General features: G+C 49.1%; 3 protein-coding genes across 3 annotated transcripts; 1 reads left to right on the top strand and 2 right to left on the bottom strand.

The window, feature by feature from the left end:
• Nucleotides 1–1093: 1093 nt before the first annotated feature.
• On the top strand, nt 1094–3519 carry FOBCDRAFT_149443 (uncharacterized protein; the record flags this gene model as incomplete). Its single annotated transcript, XM_031193586.3, has 7 exons — nt 1094–1203; nt 1277–1319; nt 1397–1494; nt 1908–2045; nt 2095–2683; nt 2733–3107; nt 3157–3519. 7 exons carry the CDS (start codon nt 1094–1096, stop codon nt 3517–3519), a joined length of 1716 nt encoding a protein of 571 aa, XP_031030207.3.
• A 272-nt stretch (nt 3520–3791) lies between these two features.
• FOBCDRAFT_12216 (chitin synthase class III) lies at nt 3792–7424 on the bottom strand. Its single transcript, XM_031193585.3, has 3 exons — nt 6992–7424; nt 4207–6921; nt 3792–4154 (listed from the first exon to the last, which is right to left on the bottom strand). Exons 1-3 carry the CDS (start codon nt 7073–7075, stop codon nt 4017–4019), a joined length of 2937 nt encoding a protein of 978 aa, XP_031030206.1. The 5' UTR covers nt 7076–7424; the 3' UTR covers nt 3792–4016.
• Nucleotides 7425–8956: 1532 nt separating this feature from the next.
• Nucleotides 8957–12104, bottom strand: FOBCDRAFT_324840 (P-loop containing nucleoside triphosphate hydrolase protein). The gene is made up of 9 exons (XM_031193582.3): nt 11559–12104; nt 11166–11498; nt 11083–11116; nt 10894–11035; nt 10735–10846; nt 10555–10680; nt 10462–10504; nt 9396–10414; nt 8957–9349 (listed from the first exon to the last, which is right to left on the bottom strand). Exons 1-9 carry the CDS (start codon nt 11937–11939, stop codon nt 9302–9304), a joined length of 2238 nt encoding a protein of 745 aa, XP_031030203.2. The 5' UTR covers nt 11940–12104; the 3' UTR covers nt 8957–9301.
• Nucleotides 12105–12726: the final 622 nt, after the last annotated feature.

The following is a 12726-nucleotide window of genomic DNA, read 5'->3' as shown; positions in this document are numbered from 1 at the left end:
ACGCGTAATCGTATTGCTGCGGTTGGAGCGAAATTACTTCTCATCTTCCTTGACCCCATGATCTCCAGTCCCAATGTTAAAATTAGAGCCACGATTGACTTCGGTAACTCTTGATCAAGGTTGGAGCAAGGAGCAAATGGACATTTTGCCTAACTAGACACTTTTCGTGAGCTTATAGCTTCCTCTGCACCGCATCTCCTCAGTGATACAATTTCCATCTCGAGAAACTAGGATGAAGTTCTCACATACGGACACTGATACAATGGAGGGGCTCATTGGCTGAGCTTACACCTTCAATGTCTTGCCACAGAACCTTAAATATGAAGGACGAACGAGGCTATCGGACCGGTCAGGGAGGCTGCAAAGGTCACAAGGCCTGAGCACCTGATGCCAGCCTCGAACCAGCGCCCTTGAAATTGGAAGCCATCACCCTTGGATTCTAAATTTTGGCCAAGATACAGAAGTTGGCAAGGGAGCGCCGGCTCTGCAATTTGAGATGCCGGACCCATGCCGATACATCCGACGCGGAGGGTGTCTAGAAACTAAGGTTTATGTGAAATACTGTTTTACTAAAGGGCCCAGGACTTCATACGACTCTCTTGGCCCCGAAAGCCCGTGGTGAAGTCTGAAGGTCGCTAGATGATGTCTTTGATACCAGCGTGATTGAACCAGTACCATGGCGTATGAGACTCAATATAAGAGACCTCAATATTAGACCCTTATCACAGTCCGTTAAACTTCGAGGCGATATATATGATAGCAACCGATTGGTCCCACTGAGGTCTCTGTCTACGCCAAGGCCCATTGCCAACGTATCATTCGTCACTATGGATTTTCTAACTCTATAAGCTGCCTTGATAAGATACTGCTTGATATGTGTATCGGTTAGATAGTCAGGCCCTAGTAATTGAGCGTTAACAACATTGTACAACACGGCACGAGGCCATAGAACTCTTGCACTTGCGATGACGTTGAGAACATCACGTCAGATGATGATCCCGGTGCCATACACTTGTCGCGCATATGGCTCGGATACATCATATTATAGTACACCAGTACCGTTTCTTAAAAGAAGTTCTGTTGTGATTCCACGATGCCTGTCATGCGTCAGGAAGCTCAGAACTTTGCTTCGCCAGAGTTCAAGTCAGATTCCCCGAAGACTCTATCAACTATCGTGGATTGCTTCAAGCCGAAGCGTGTGCCGTAGGCAAGAAATCTCGCTCAAACGAGAGCCTCATTGTTACTTCATGAAAGATAGTGAAGATTAACTGTCCAGGACGATGCAGGCCCAAGACAGCAACGTAACAGGAAACCTGAAGGTGCGTGATGCTATTTCATTAAAGCCGGGTCTTCCTCAAGATCACAAGACACAATCACTTCCTGCACATGCTACTAGGAAAGTATGACTTCTATGGGGAGCAGCATTTTCCAAAACGTGATTCGTGAACTGACGGTCATTTGTTTGCGTGCTATTGGCCTCCGATCACGCAACAGGTGATAGCCATAGCTATTCTACATGCCAAATCTGTCTTGATGGTAATGCCTAAAATCTATTCCATCGGAATTAAGTCATTAAGATCAATTCAATATCGACAAGGATTATTGGTCCTCCGAGACATATGGCGTTGATAAGATTGACATGGCAACACAAGATATTGATCTGAGAACTTCCCCGCTCCTCAATCGTAACAGAATCATGAAGAACCCAAGAGTTCTTGCGTGCTACAATGTCGTGCATGAACGCAATCACCGTGCATCTGGCGTAATTGTCTCAACCCGATTTCGGATCTGACTGCCCCGAGTCTTCCTCAAGTCGACTGCGTTTATATCAGTCGCATAGCCTATCTTCGCCACATTTTCCGAGTTATTTGTTTTCCATATCTCCTCTGAACTTTATAATATCACAGAATGCCTCATAAAATTCGGCGTGTCGCGGTAGTTGGTGCTGGTCCAGCTGGCGCCATTGCAACTGATGCGCTTGTCAAGGAGGGAGCATTCGATACCATCCGGGTATTCGACCGCAGGTCTGCTGTTGGAGGAACTTGGTAAGAGACATTCTCTTTCTGAAAGTAGATGTATCTCACGACCTAATAGGATTCATACGCCGCATCTGCCACCAGGGATTCCTTCCTTGGAGAGACTAGTTAGTGGAGAGGCCGACAATGAGGTCACTATTCCTGGGAATCTACCAGCGGTTACAACAATCTCTGAGGCAGTAAACAGCCATCAACACCGATTCTCAGACACCCCGATCCATGAGAATCTTCACAGCAATATTGCGCCTGATATCATGAGTTACACTCAGGAGCCCTTTCCCAAGGAGCTCTCACAGAAGACTCTAGCTGAGTATGGACCAGACTCACTGTTTCGACATCACTCTGTTGTCCGTGAATGGATAGAGGGTATATTTTCTCGTGGTGGTCATGACAAGTTGCTTGAGCTGGAAACGACAGTCGAGAGAGTCGAGAAAGAGAATGGAGAGTGGGTTATAACTCTTCGAAAAGTACTTAAAGGCCGAAACTACTGGTGGAGAGAGACATTCGACGCGGTAGTTGTAGCATCAGGCCATTACAACGTACCCTGGTTTCCAAAGGTCGAAGGGCTGTTGGAATTTGATAGGAGGTTTCCTGGCGCGATCCATCACAGCAAACACTTCAGAGAAGGATCCAAGTATAGAGGAAAGGTAAGCACAATCTCGGATGTCTAGTATCAGGCCAGGCTGACGATGGAAGCGAGTTATTGTGGTTGGAGCTTCAGTCTCCTCCATCGAGATCATTCACGAGATCCTGGATGTCGTGGATGGGCAGGTCTACGCCTCCATAAGAGACCAGCCCATTCCAGCCTTTGGATGGGTTCCTTTCGAGCATCCCAAGATCGCCATCAAGCCAGCCATTCAACGCTTCGATCCAGAGACTGGCCGTGTGCACTTCACCGACGGGTCATATCTTGACAACATAGACCATATAATTTACGGGACTGGTTATACCTTCAGTTTCCCTTTCATCCCTGCGGTTCAGAAGCGTGTCAAGAATGCCTATCGTCGACTTCCTGGTGTATATCAGCATACGTGGAATATTGAAGATCCAACACTGACCTTCGTCGGAATGGTAAGTCTTCTGGCTTCCGAATGGTTCTTAAACTGACTTAGCCTCGCAGCTTGGAGGAGGTTTCACATTTCGAGCCTACGAGTGGCAAAGCGTAGCCATCGCTCGTTTTCTTGCTAGTCGTGCGAAGGCACTGCCCTCTATCCCAGAACAACTGGAATGGGAGCGGCAACGTGTGAATGAGAAGAGAGGAGGAAAGGACTACTACTCTATCGCGCCTGACTACGAAGGCTTCTTTGAGTATCTCAGGAATATTGCTGGAGAGCCTGCCCAAGGGACATATGGACGCAAGTTGCCAGCATTCGATCCGCAGTGGTTGGTTATCTGGGGTGACATGGTGGCACCGAGGTTGGAGAACTGGAGACGAAAGAGAAACGAGGCTGAGAGCAAGCTGGAACCGAAGTCCAAGTTGTAGATACTAGGTTGTACATATCGTGGAGACGGGAGTAGTGATCCCATTGAGCCGGTTTTGCTAGAGGCTGACTCTGTTCGCGACGATATATGATAGTCTTCAGAGGCGACCACGAACATACTTTCAGCAATATCTGGCTCAATGGTGAAAATAGATCAAGTGGAAAGGCAGTGAAGTTCGGGATGCTTCACGAGCCCAGAGATGTTCATGTTGGTTACCGGACTTCATCTGTGAAGAGGGTTGGTGTCAAACATTTACGTGCATATGGCTGCAATCACGAATACAAAAAGACGGATTAGATTAAGAATCCGAGAGCAATCTACCTCTGATTTGCAACGCCGGTAAGTAATAGTCGTTGCATGCCGCTATCAACTCAAAACCATCCCATCCCAACATCCAAAAACTCTCAGAAAAGAAGCATCACACCGAAATTTTCTCCTGTAACCCCAAAAGTATGTAGTTCATTAAGATATTTCACTAGACAAAACGCTCTCCCCGGTTTATCGTCTCGCAATGCAGCACATGATGCCGGTTCGTCCAATGAACCAAAGGAAGCCGAAGAAGCGTACAATAGACAGCACAGCTGTCGAGTAAAGAAGAACACGGAAATACGTAGGCGTGCGGACGTCTGCTGCTTTCTGAGCGGAGCGTTAGTATGTTATAGAGGACAAGGGAGAGTGAGTGACTTACTGAGACGCCGAGAGTGATGAAATCGTCTGTGGTGACAACGACGATGAGAACAATATTACAGAGAAGCCAGAGAATAACAAGACCAGTTCGGAAAGACTTGTACGAATCTTCGACGTCCTTCTTCTCGGGCTTTTCCTCTGCCATTTCGCTCATGGGTGCGAGAGCTCGCCAGACGACCTTCTCGAACTTGCTGTCGATATCCTCCTGTTCCTGCTCAATTTCCTCGACCACAGCTTCCTTGCCCTTCTCATCCTTGACGATCATGGCTGATGGCAGAGCTTCGGCAGTATCAGAGCCCTTTGTTCCCCATGACACATCGTGCCAGTTGTTGAAGGCGTAGACCATCAGGATGTTGATGTACGTGGACATGAGGACGAGATACTGAGGGAACGAGTGGAACATGTGCCACGGGTCGAGGTATAAGAAGGATGCGATGTAGTTGAGACCATAAATGGTGAAGAGGGCAATAATGATCAGTCCCGCGACTCCGGTATCGCCTCCGAAGAAACTATCAAAGAAGGCTTTTCCGGACTCGAAGGAGATCTGCTCCTCAATAGGCGTTCCAGTGAAAGCTCGGTACACGAGATAACCAGTCAAGACGAGAAGATACAGCTGGATGAGACCGAACACCATGAAGGAGAGGACGTAGGTGTATTGTGCGCCTTTAGGTCTGTTTCCAAGAGCGAGGACGAATTGAAGGACGAGGAAGGCGATGTATATGTATTTGATCAGGACGTTGACAATCGGCGTGGCTGTATCGCCGAATGGCCAGCCATGGTATTCCGAGAGAACCTGGGGCGTTCCGACAAGCTTCATGATGATGGTGGTGGTGAGGTAGAAAGCCGCGAGCGAGAACCAAGAGAACAGCACATTGACCAAGTTATACACGAACTGGATGTGCAAGAAAAATAGACGAATGAGGTTATGCCCCGATCCATACATTCGGCCGAAATGCATGAGGGAATAGAGCGACATAGCGAAAGATCCGTTGAGCCATCGACGTCGCTGACCGATAAACTCAGCAGCGCCTTCGGGAACATCTGTCTCGCCCTTGGAGGCCTTGATATAGCTGAGATGCCACTTTTGACTGGCCTTTGCGACTAACTCGAAGCAGAGAATTCGATCCTCGGCAAGGAACATGTTCTTTTTGAAGATGTTCATGCCGTCAATACCCTTCTTGCCCAATGATTTGGAGAGCGTATGGTCGCCGTGAAAGTACTGCTCCAGAGGTCTACCCATGATAGCGCGGAAGCGATACGCCGAGAAAGCACCAGGCAAAACACTAACATATCCAAAGGCACTTTCGAGCGGTTTATCGAGGACGTTGGAGATCTTATATTCGAAATTCTGCACCGCGACGAGTGGATTGAGAAGCATCTTTCCACCCTTGCCAAGCATGACATGGATCTCTCCACAGGCGCCGCCGAGATCACGATCGTTGTAGAAGCCCTCCCAGAGGGACAGCAGGGCGCGGGGGCCGGGCTTCGTTCCGGCATCAATGAGGATGGCGACCTCCGGGTTAAGAATGCGGCCAAAGGCATTGAAGAGCCAGCGATGCGAATTGATCTTCTTGCTGTTCTTCTGCTTGAGACAGAAGATAAACTGGACGGGGGGGAGATTGCGATGAGGCTTGTCGGGATCGGGACGGACGAGCTGTTGATCGGGTGTCACGGAGACTTGGCTGGTGTACTCGAAAATATGGGCGACGGTTTCTTTGCCATTGACATCCTTTTTGAGAACGCCATCTTGATAGATACCAACCGTCGCGAGCACGTCGAAGACGTTCTTGTCGACCTTGTCGATACCGTCGAATACGAGACAAACGACGATCTTCTGCCACGCAGGACCGCCCTTGTTCCAGAACTTGGAGCGCTTGAGGTTCACAATGTCCCGAATGTTCTGCATCGTTCCGTGGAGGGTACGCGCAAGTAGCACCTTGTCCTCGTTGTAATAGGTGATGGCGATGAGCAGTTCTGTATGACGGTTGTACATCTTAGGGCGGAGGTTAAAGCCGTTTCGCAGGGTGAAATCGTTGGGGTCGCATGTAGCAGCTGTGTAGCGCATCTTTGTGAACTCCTCCTCCATGCTTCCGGGGCCGCTTCGGTATCGCGGTTCAACGGCGTTTTTGATGGCGCTGGGCACGGGGTAATCGATGCTGAGAACGGAGCCCTGAACGAGCTTGACTTTACGGGTCTTTGAGCGACCGAGACCACCTGCGAGTTGGTTCTGCTGCTGTCGCATCATCCAGCTCTCGTCGACATCGAACTCCTGGTACGTTGAGTCGGGGCGTCCGTGGGCAAAGTCTGGAACAGACAGAGCCTCGCCATTCTGACCCCAATCTTGCATCGTAGGGGCGCGATGCATGACGGAGAGACGAGATTCTGCCAAACGCGAAGCTTCGACATCGTACTCAGGCTCTGGGTATTCGTAGCCCGGAGACCCAGGCATGCGACCGTGCTGGTCAGCAGGATAATGCCCAAAAGCACCAGGTCCATAGCTGTTGTGACCAAAACTATGGCCGTCAAAGCTGTTATGGCCTACGCTGCCTTGGTATGAACTGTGTAGAAGATCGCGGCTCGACTCATTCTGCTCGGGGACGGGTCGTTGTGCGCCCAGCGGAGGGGGAGGGGACAATTGATCATAGTCTGGTTCGTAAGGATTGCTCACAGGAGAAACACGAGCGGCGGCTGTTTCGTCAGATTCGCGAAAGTGGTACTGCAGAGAAAGCGCAAGATTAGATCGCCGTGTAATTGCGTTGGGTTTACTGTTGAGAGAGCTAACTTACAGCTTGGCCAGCTGGTAAATCTTGCATTTCCCGTGGCGCATCATAGTTTGGGCCGTTGCCTTGGCCTTGCGGATTAAAACCCATGACTGCGCTCTTCTTCTCTGCCCTCAGTCCAAAAAAGACTCCAAAAAATAACTGATCAAGCGAGAGTTATTATGTGCGACGATATCGTGGTCTTCTTTCTTCTTTTACAAAAACAATCCCCAGGTAAATCTGCCGATTATGACATGCGATAAGATGAGCTCGTTATCGGAAGTGCCGGGCTGTGATGCAATGCGGCGCCAAAAACGGGAATTAAACGAGGGACGGTAAGAAAAAAAAAAAAAAAAGTTATTACGATGGACGGAGTAAACCCTCTTTTCGTCAAGATATGATGCCGACTTTTGTTATGCGATACAAAAAACGAGAGGATATTCTGTGATAGACACAAAAAAGAAGGAGAAAAGAAAGAAAGAAGGGGAAAAATCAGGTGAAAAAAAACTGGACAGAGCTTCCTAGAGGGGGCGTGCTACAGTACAGTACATCGACACAGGTCAACTTGCTTTGTGAAGCTTAGAAAAACACAGTGAGAGAAAGGAAGAGAAAAGAACATGGATCCTGGTTAGGTCCAGAGAGATCGACCTCCGCCGCGTAACTAGTGGCTCCATATTATGCCAGCTTTTGCAGAATTGGTTGGTTGATGTTTGTGGTCTGTGACGTAGAAGTCTCTCATCATGCTAATCCTGTCAGCCAAAAAGTCAGAAGAGACGAGAGGGCGATGCTATTTTTGGGAGGGTGACACATGGGCACAAGCCTCGTATACACGCAATTCTTTGCTGCGTCTACCCATTGCCATGGGGGCAATAACGTACAATCCCGTGCTATTTCTGATCCATTTCTTCCAAGAAAAGTCTTTCAGAGGCATATTTGATCGTGGCTTACTCTCGTTTTAACGGGCCGTTGCGTCAAAAGAAAACAAGGCGTCTTTTTTAATTTTAGGCCTGGCTTGGAGCGTTACAAGTAGAAACATGACCCGCCCCACCCACTGCTCCGTCCAATGTAGGTACAGCACGCTACAGCGGACTACGGGGACTTACAGCACAGTATAGCCCGACGACAGCACAGTAGGTACCCCACGGGAAGCAGGGAGCATGGATGTCACTCGTATCTGAATCTTTCTTAAAAATAGAAAAGATAAAAAAAAATCAAATGTCGGGGCCAGATTGAGTCCGAGATAGATTGAATTAACGTTACCCCGAGATGGGCCCCTGGTGAATACTAACGTGGTCCTTGAGATTCAACGTCTGTTCACTGTTGAGATGGACTTCAGCTACACCAAAACCGCTATAGCCTCCCCTGTCGGCTTGTTAGTGCACTGACGCCATCATTTTCCTGTTTTTTCCCCTGCATTTAACGATTCCGCATAAACAACCACGTCCCAAAAAGAGAACAAAAAGAAACCCTAAACAGGGAAAAACAAAGAAACCAGAGCGAATGCAACTTGAGTCACCCAATTCGCAGGTCTTTTGATCTCTGGTCAAATGCTCACAGACATCATCTGCCATAATGACGCCATTCCGGCAATTCGGATCATTTTTATGTGTTTTTAAGGCGACGCCGCAGTGACTTGACTTGACTTGACACTGGATGGAAAATAGCGCAACCGGCCGACCTTCAGTTAGTTTCCAGAACAATCATCGGTCTGCCCGTTTCAAAAATCCGTCGTCTTTGAATGCCTGTTTGGGCTGCTACACGAGGTCCCTGCCAATATCGCACGATGGGCAGTGCACCCTTGCATTGCTCATCTCGTTTTCCGTCAAGTGCAGTGACCATGTCAGCCCTGCTAAGAATTGGTCAAACAGTCCACAAACAGGGCTAAGATGGAGGATGAAAATGCGCTTCCAAGGGCTAAATCGATCGCGCGACGTAAAACGGTCAAAGCGACACTTGTTCTCGGGTTTGCTCCGGTCATTGGAGGTGGTCACGTGTTGATTTGTTTTGTCTTCTGTCCTGACGCGTGTCATTTCCACTCTAGACCCATCCTGTTGAGTTTCCGAATCATGCTGTTGTATTCGCATTCATGCGCGAATCCGATCTTGATGTACATGCGACCTCAATTATGTACGCGACACAAGATCCATTCCACATTACTTCCCAATAACATCAAAGCCCCAAGATTCCCATTGTTTGCCATCATAAGTACCCCGACGTGGGAAACGTCGAAGCCCGATGAACTCCAGTCAATGCCAATTACAATAACACCGTCCTGGGTAGCGCCATGTATACTTCCTTACAGATTGTAGACTGAAACTTCGTATTTCCAACACTCAATCATTCATCCTTTTCATGACAAGCCTTCTTGAACTCCTTCAAAATTGCCTGTAGATTGTCAGTGTCATTCGTCACCATAAATAGTCGCACGCACATCGAAATCGTGATCTGCCATTGACATGAACGCTGGAGACCTGTCCAACTTCAACTTGCCAACACGCGGGCTCTTGATGCCAAACGCAATCCTCGCCAGAAAGCGCGCATCATCTCGGATGTCTGTTGATGTCAGTATTTTGTTGATGGCTGCTCTGTCGACCTGCTTGGGCGACGACGGGGGCAGCTTCACAGCTGCGCCTCTGAGACAGAACGTGCAGTGTCCGCACTTCTTCTTGTTCTCTGGAAGATCCATGCCGAAGTGCTGTGCGATGGAGAGGCCGAAGCATTTTGAGGCTGTGACGAAATTGATGACATCTTTGAGTCTATCGAGAGCCTGCTTCTCGCGCCTCTTAAGGTCTTCGTAGAGCTTGTCTGTGAGATCGTCGATTGCTGTGTCTGTCTTTGGTAGCTTGTCCATCACTCTGTACTTCTGCTCGACTCCTCCGACGGTGAGGACGATAGCACCACTGTTGTTGAGATCATTGAGGAGGTTGATGATTTCGTTCCGTCGTAAACCCTCATCGTTGGCGACCTTCGTTGGGTCAATCGAGTGGAATTTCTTGGCCTTCTTGGCGTGCTTCAGAATAGCCTTGCTCTCTGGCGTGTTCATGCTCTTGAGACGGGGGTAGTATTGTCCATGTGCTTCGAACTTGTAAGAGCTATACTCGGGTGTCGTCGCGCGGATGAGATTGAACCTGAGCTCCAACGCAGCGTAGATGACACTCAGGGGGCTCATGCGGATGTCGAACTGCGATGACTGGCTGTAGTGACTGACTTTGAAAGTTTCGCCAGGCGGCAGTTTGACAACATCGCCATCGAATATCTCTTTGAGGAGGTTGCGTAACGAGTTGCGGGACGGTAGGTCTCCACGCGCAAAGTTCTCTTTGATCCAAAAGTCTTCTCGGCAGAGGTAGAGCATGCAGTAGCTTGGTTTGCCGTCTCGACCGGCACGACCGACTTGCTGACAGTACTCCTCGACGGTACTCGGGATATCCCAGTGGATAATGTTTCGAATGTCTGCACTCATCAGTCATATGCTCACAGAGGCGACCGCGTCGACCAACCTGACTTGTCGATACCCATGCCAAACGCAATGGTTGCAACTACCTAGGCCGTTGTCAGTACTGTCCTCCAGCCTCGGATCCTGACAAGCCCACCGTTTGGATTTTAGAGCTCATGAAATCATCTTGAATCAGTCTCTTCTCATCAAGTTTCATGCCGGCGTGGAAGTGTGCAGCGGGGACCCCCTGCTTCGTGAGATGCGCCGCCAGCTCTTCAGCTTGCTAGGTCGAATATCAGCACTGAAAGATCACAAGAGGGCACAAAGACTGAGCAACCTTTTGGAGAGTCGTGTAGATGAGTGTCGAGCCGGGATGCGTTTTCAGGAAATTGAACAGAAGCTCATACTTGTCATCCTTGACCTTGACGGCCTCGGCTTCGAGTCGAAGACTGGGGCTGTCAGCGAAGGTTTCAGGGTCAGTAGCGTCAGAACTTACTTGGGGCGATACACTGATGTTCTGAAAACACCTTCGTCGGAAATGTCGAAAGCCTGGCAAATGTCTTTGACGACAGGTGGTGTAGCGGTGGCTGTCAAGCAGATGACTCGTTCGGCTTTGATCTCCTGAACGAACCGGGCAACTGTCTTGAGTCAGCGGAGGCCTTTCAGCTGGCGCAATGACGCAAACCTTTCAGGTAGTCAGGGCGAAAAGAATGTCCCCACTGTATCAAGGTCAGACAACGTGCTGCGGTCAACGGAAGAGGGACATACCTCTGAGATGCAGTGGGCTTCGTCCACGCCAATCATTCTAACCCCTCCCTTGACTCGCTTCATTGTCTCAACGAACCCTTCGTTGTTGAGGCGCTCAGGAGCGCAGTACAACAGGCGTAGTTGTCCCTCTCGGAGATCCTTGTTGATCTTCTGGATTTCATCCCAACTTTTCGTGGAGTCCATGCACTCCGCTGCGATGCCCCTCCGCTTGAGCGCATCAACTTGGTCCTTCATCAGAGCAATGAGGGGCGAAACGACGATGGTAATACCCGAGTCGTTGGCCTGTCGTGCTTTGGTCTGGCGGTCTACTTCTGGAAACGCGATGGCAGGAATCTGCTTGTATCAGTACAGGAGATCCGCTGACGATGTTGGGACGGGAGAGCTGAAACGTACCTGGTAGCAAAGTGACTTTCCGGCACCTGTGGGGAAGACAACAAGTGCATTGTCGCCATCCAGAAGTCTGGCGATGGCGGCCTCTTGCTCATGGCGAAACTCTCTGTAGCCAAATTTGTCGGCCAATAGCTCTCGCGCAAGCTGAATCCGTTGTGTCTCGCCAAGTCGGCCATTGGAACTACTTTCCTTAAGACCGAGGGAACCATGTCGTGCTTTTTTAGCAGGCGCTATGTCTTGAATGTCGTTCTCTTTGCCTCTGCTATGCTTCTTAGGCGGATTCATCATTCCCGCCTCCTCAAGCGCGTCAAAGATGAGGTCATCTTCATCAATGTCGTCAAAGAGAGCGTCTCCAGAGTCAAAGTCTTCGTCGGGAATTCCCATTCCGTGATCCGATCTGCCGAGTAGAAAATAGAAACACAACTTCTGAAACTATATCGCGTAAAGGAAGAATGATAACGGACACTTGGCGATGCTGTAAGGATTTTTTGGTGATTGGTGGCGATTGACTCCAAAGGTGCCTGAGGGGACGCGTGCTGAGAGTTGCGCGGTGACGCCTGATCACGTGGCAGGCTGTTTGTGAGGAAGGTGAGGTGGGGCAGGTATCCGGCGCACTATGACAGAAATGCACAATAAGGCGCTAGCTTGAGATCACATATCTTGTGCTTAACATGGAGATGGATTTATCTCATCTGCTCCTCCAATTTTGTCGTGCTTATAGCCAAATGTACGTACCCTATATCCCCACATTCTTTCGGTATTTTCTTGACTCTCGAGTTAAGGACAATCCCGCCATAATGCAATCGGTAGCTTGATATTCTTTTCAATTATAAGTTCGGTGATAAGAGAAGGGTATAGCCGAGTTGATTAGTTATTGTGTCTTGTGTCATAACAAAACACAAAACCGGTCTTGAGTAACACTGCAATAAACGTCTTGCCAACGAATTTCTCTCGCACAACACAACACCACCCTTTCACATACACAATATTGAAGTACCCGGAGGATTTATCCTATTCAGTCGCGCATCAATTGCCCCGATTTGATCGACAAAAGTTTTTTATTCCCAATGGCTACACTGTGGGGAAGCATGAAAACGCTACGTCATAGATGCGAAGTCTTGACAATTGATAGGATGTGACGACCATGACAGTCAGAGGAAAGGCAATTTAA

This window comes from Fusarium oxysporum, chromosome XII (assembly GCF_013085055.1).
Source record: "Fusarium oxysporum Fo47 chromosome XII, complete sequence".
Classification (NCBI taxonomy): Eukaryota; Fungi; Ascomycota; class Sordariomycetes; order Hypocreales; family Nectriaceae; genus Fusarium; species Fusarium oxysporum.
The sequence above is the reverse complement of the archived record's forward strand: the minus strand, read 5'-3'. Positions and strand labels throughout refer to the sequence as shown.

Bases quoted from the DNA above. Each gene is read 5' to 3' on its own strand.
- FOBCDRAFT_12216 (XM_031193585.3), bottom strand. From the start codon at position 7,075: ATGGGTTTTAATCCGCAAGGCCAAGGCAACGGCCCAAACTATGATGCG. The intron at 6,922-6,991 runs GTAAGTTAGCTC...CTTTCTCTGCAG, and splicing joins ATTTACCAGCTGGCCAAGCT to TACCACTTTCGCGAATCTGA. The intron at 4,155-4,206 runs GTAAGTCACTCA...CGCTCCGCTCAG, and splicing joins TCATCACTCTCGGCGTCTCA to AAAGCAGCAGACGTCCGCAC.
- FOBCDRAFT_324840 (XM_031193582.3), bottom strand. From the start codon at position 11,939: ATGGGAATTCCCGACGAAGACTTTGACTCTGGAGACGCTCTCTTTGAC. The intron at 11,499-11,558 runs GTACGTTTCAGC...TGATACAAGCAG, and splicing joins GAAAGTCACTTTGCTACCAG to ATTCCTGCCATCGCGTTTCC. The intron at 10,681-10,734 runs GTTGCTCAGTCT...TATTCGACCTAG, and splicing joins TCTACACGACTCTCCAAAAG to CAAGCTGAAGAGCTGGCGGC.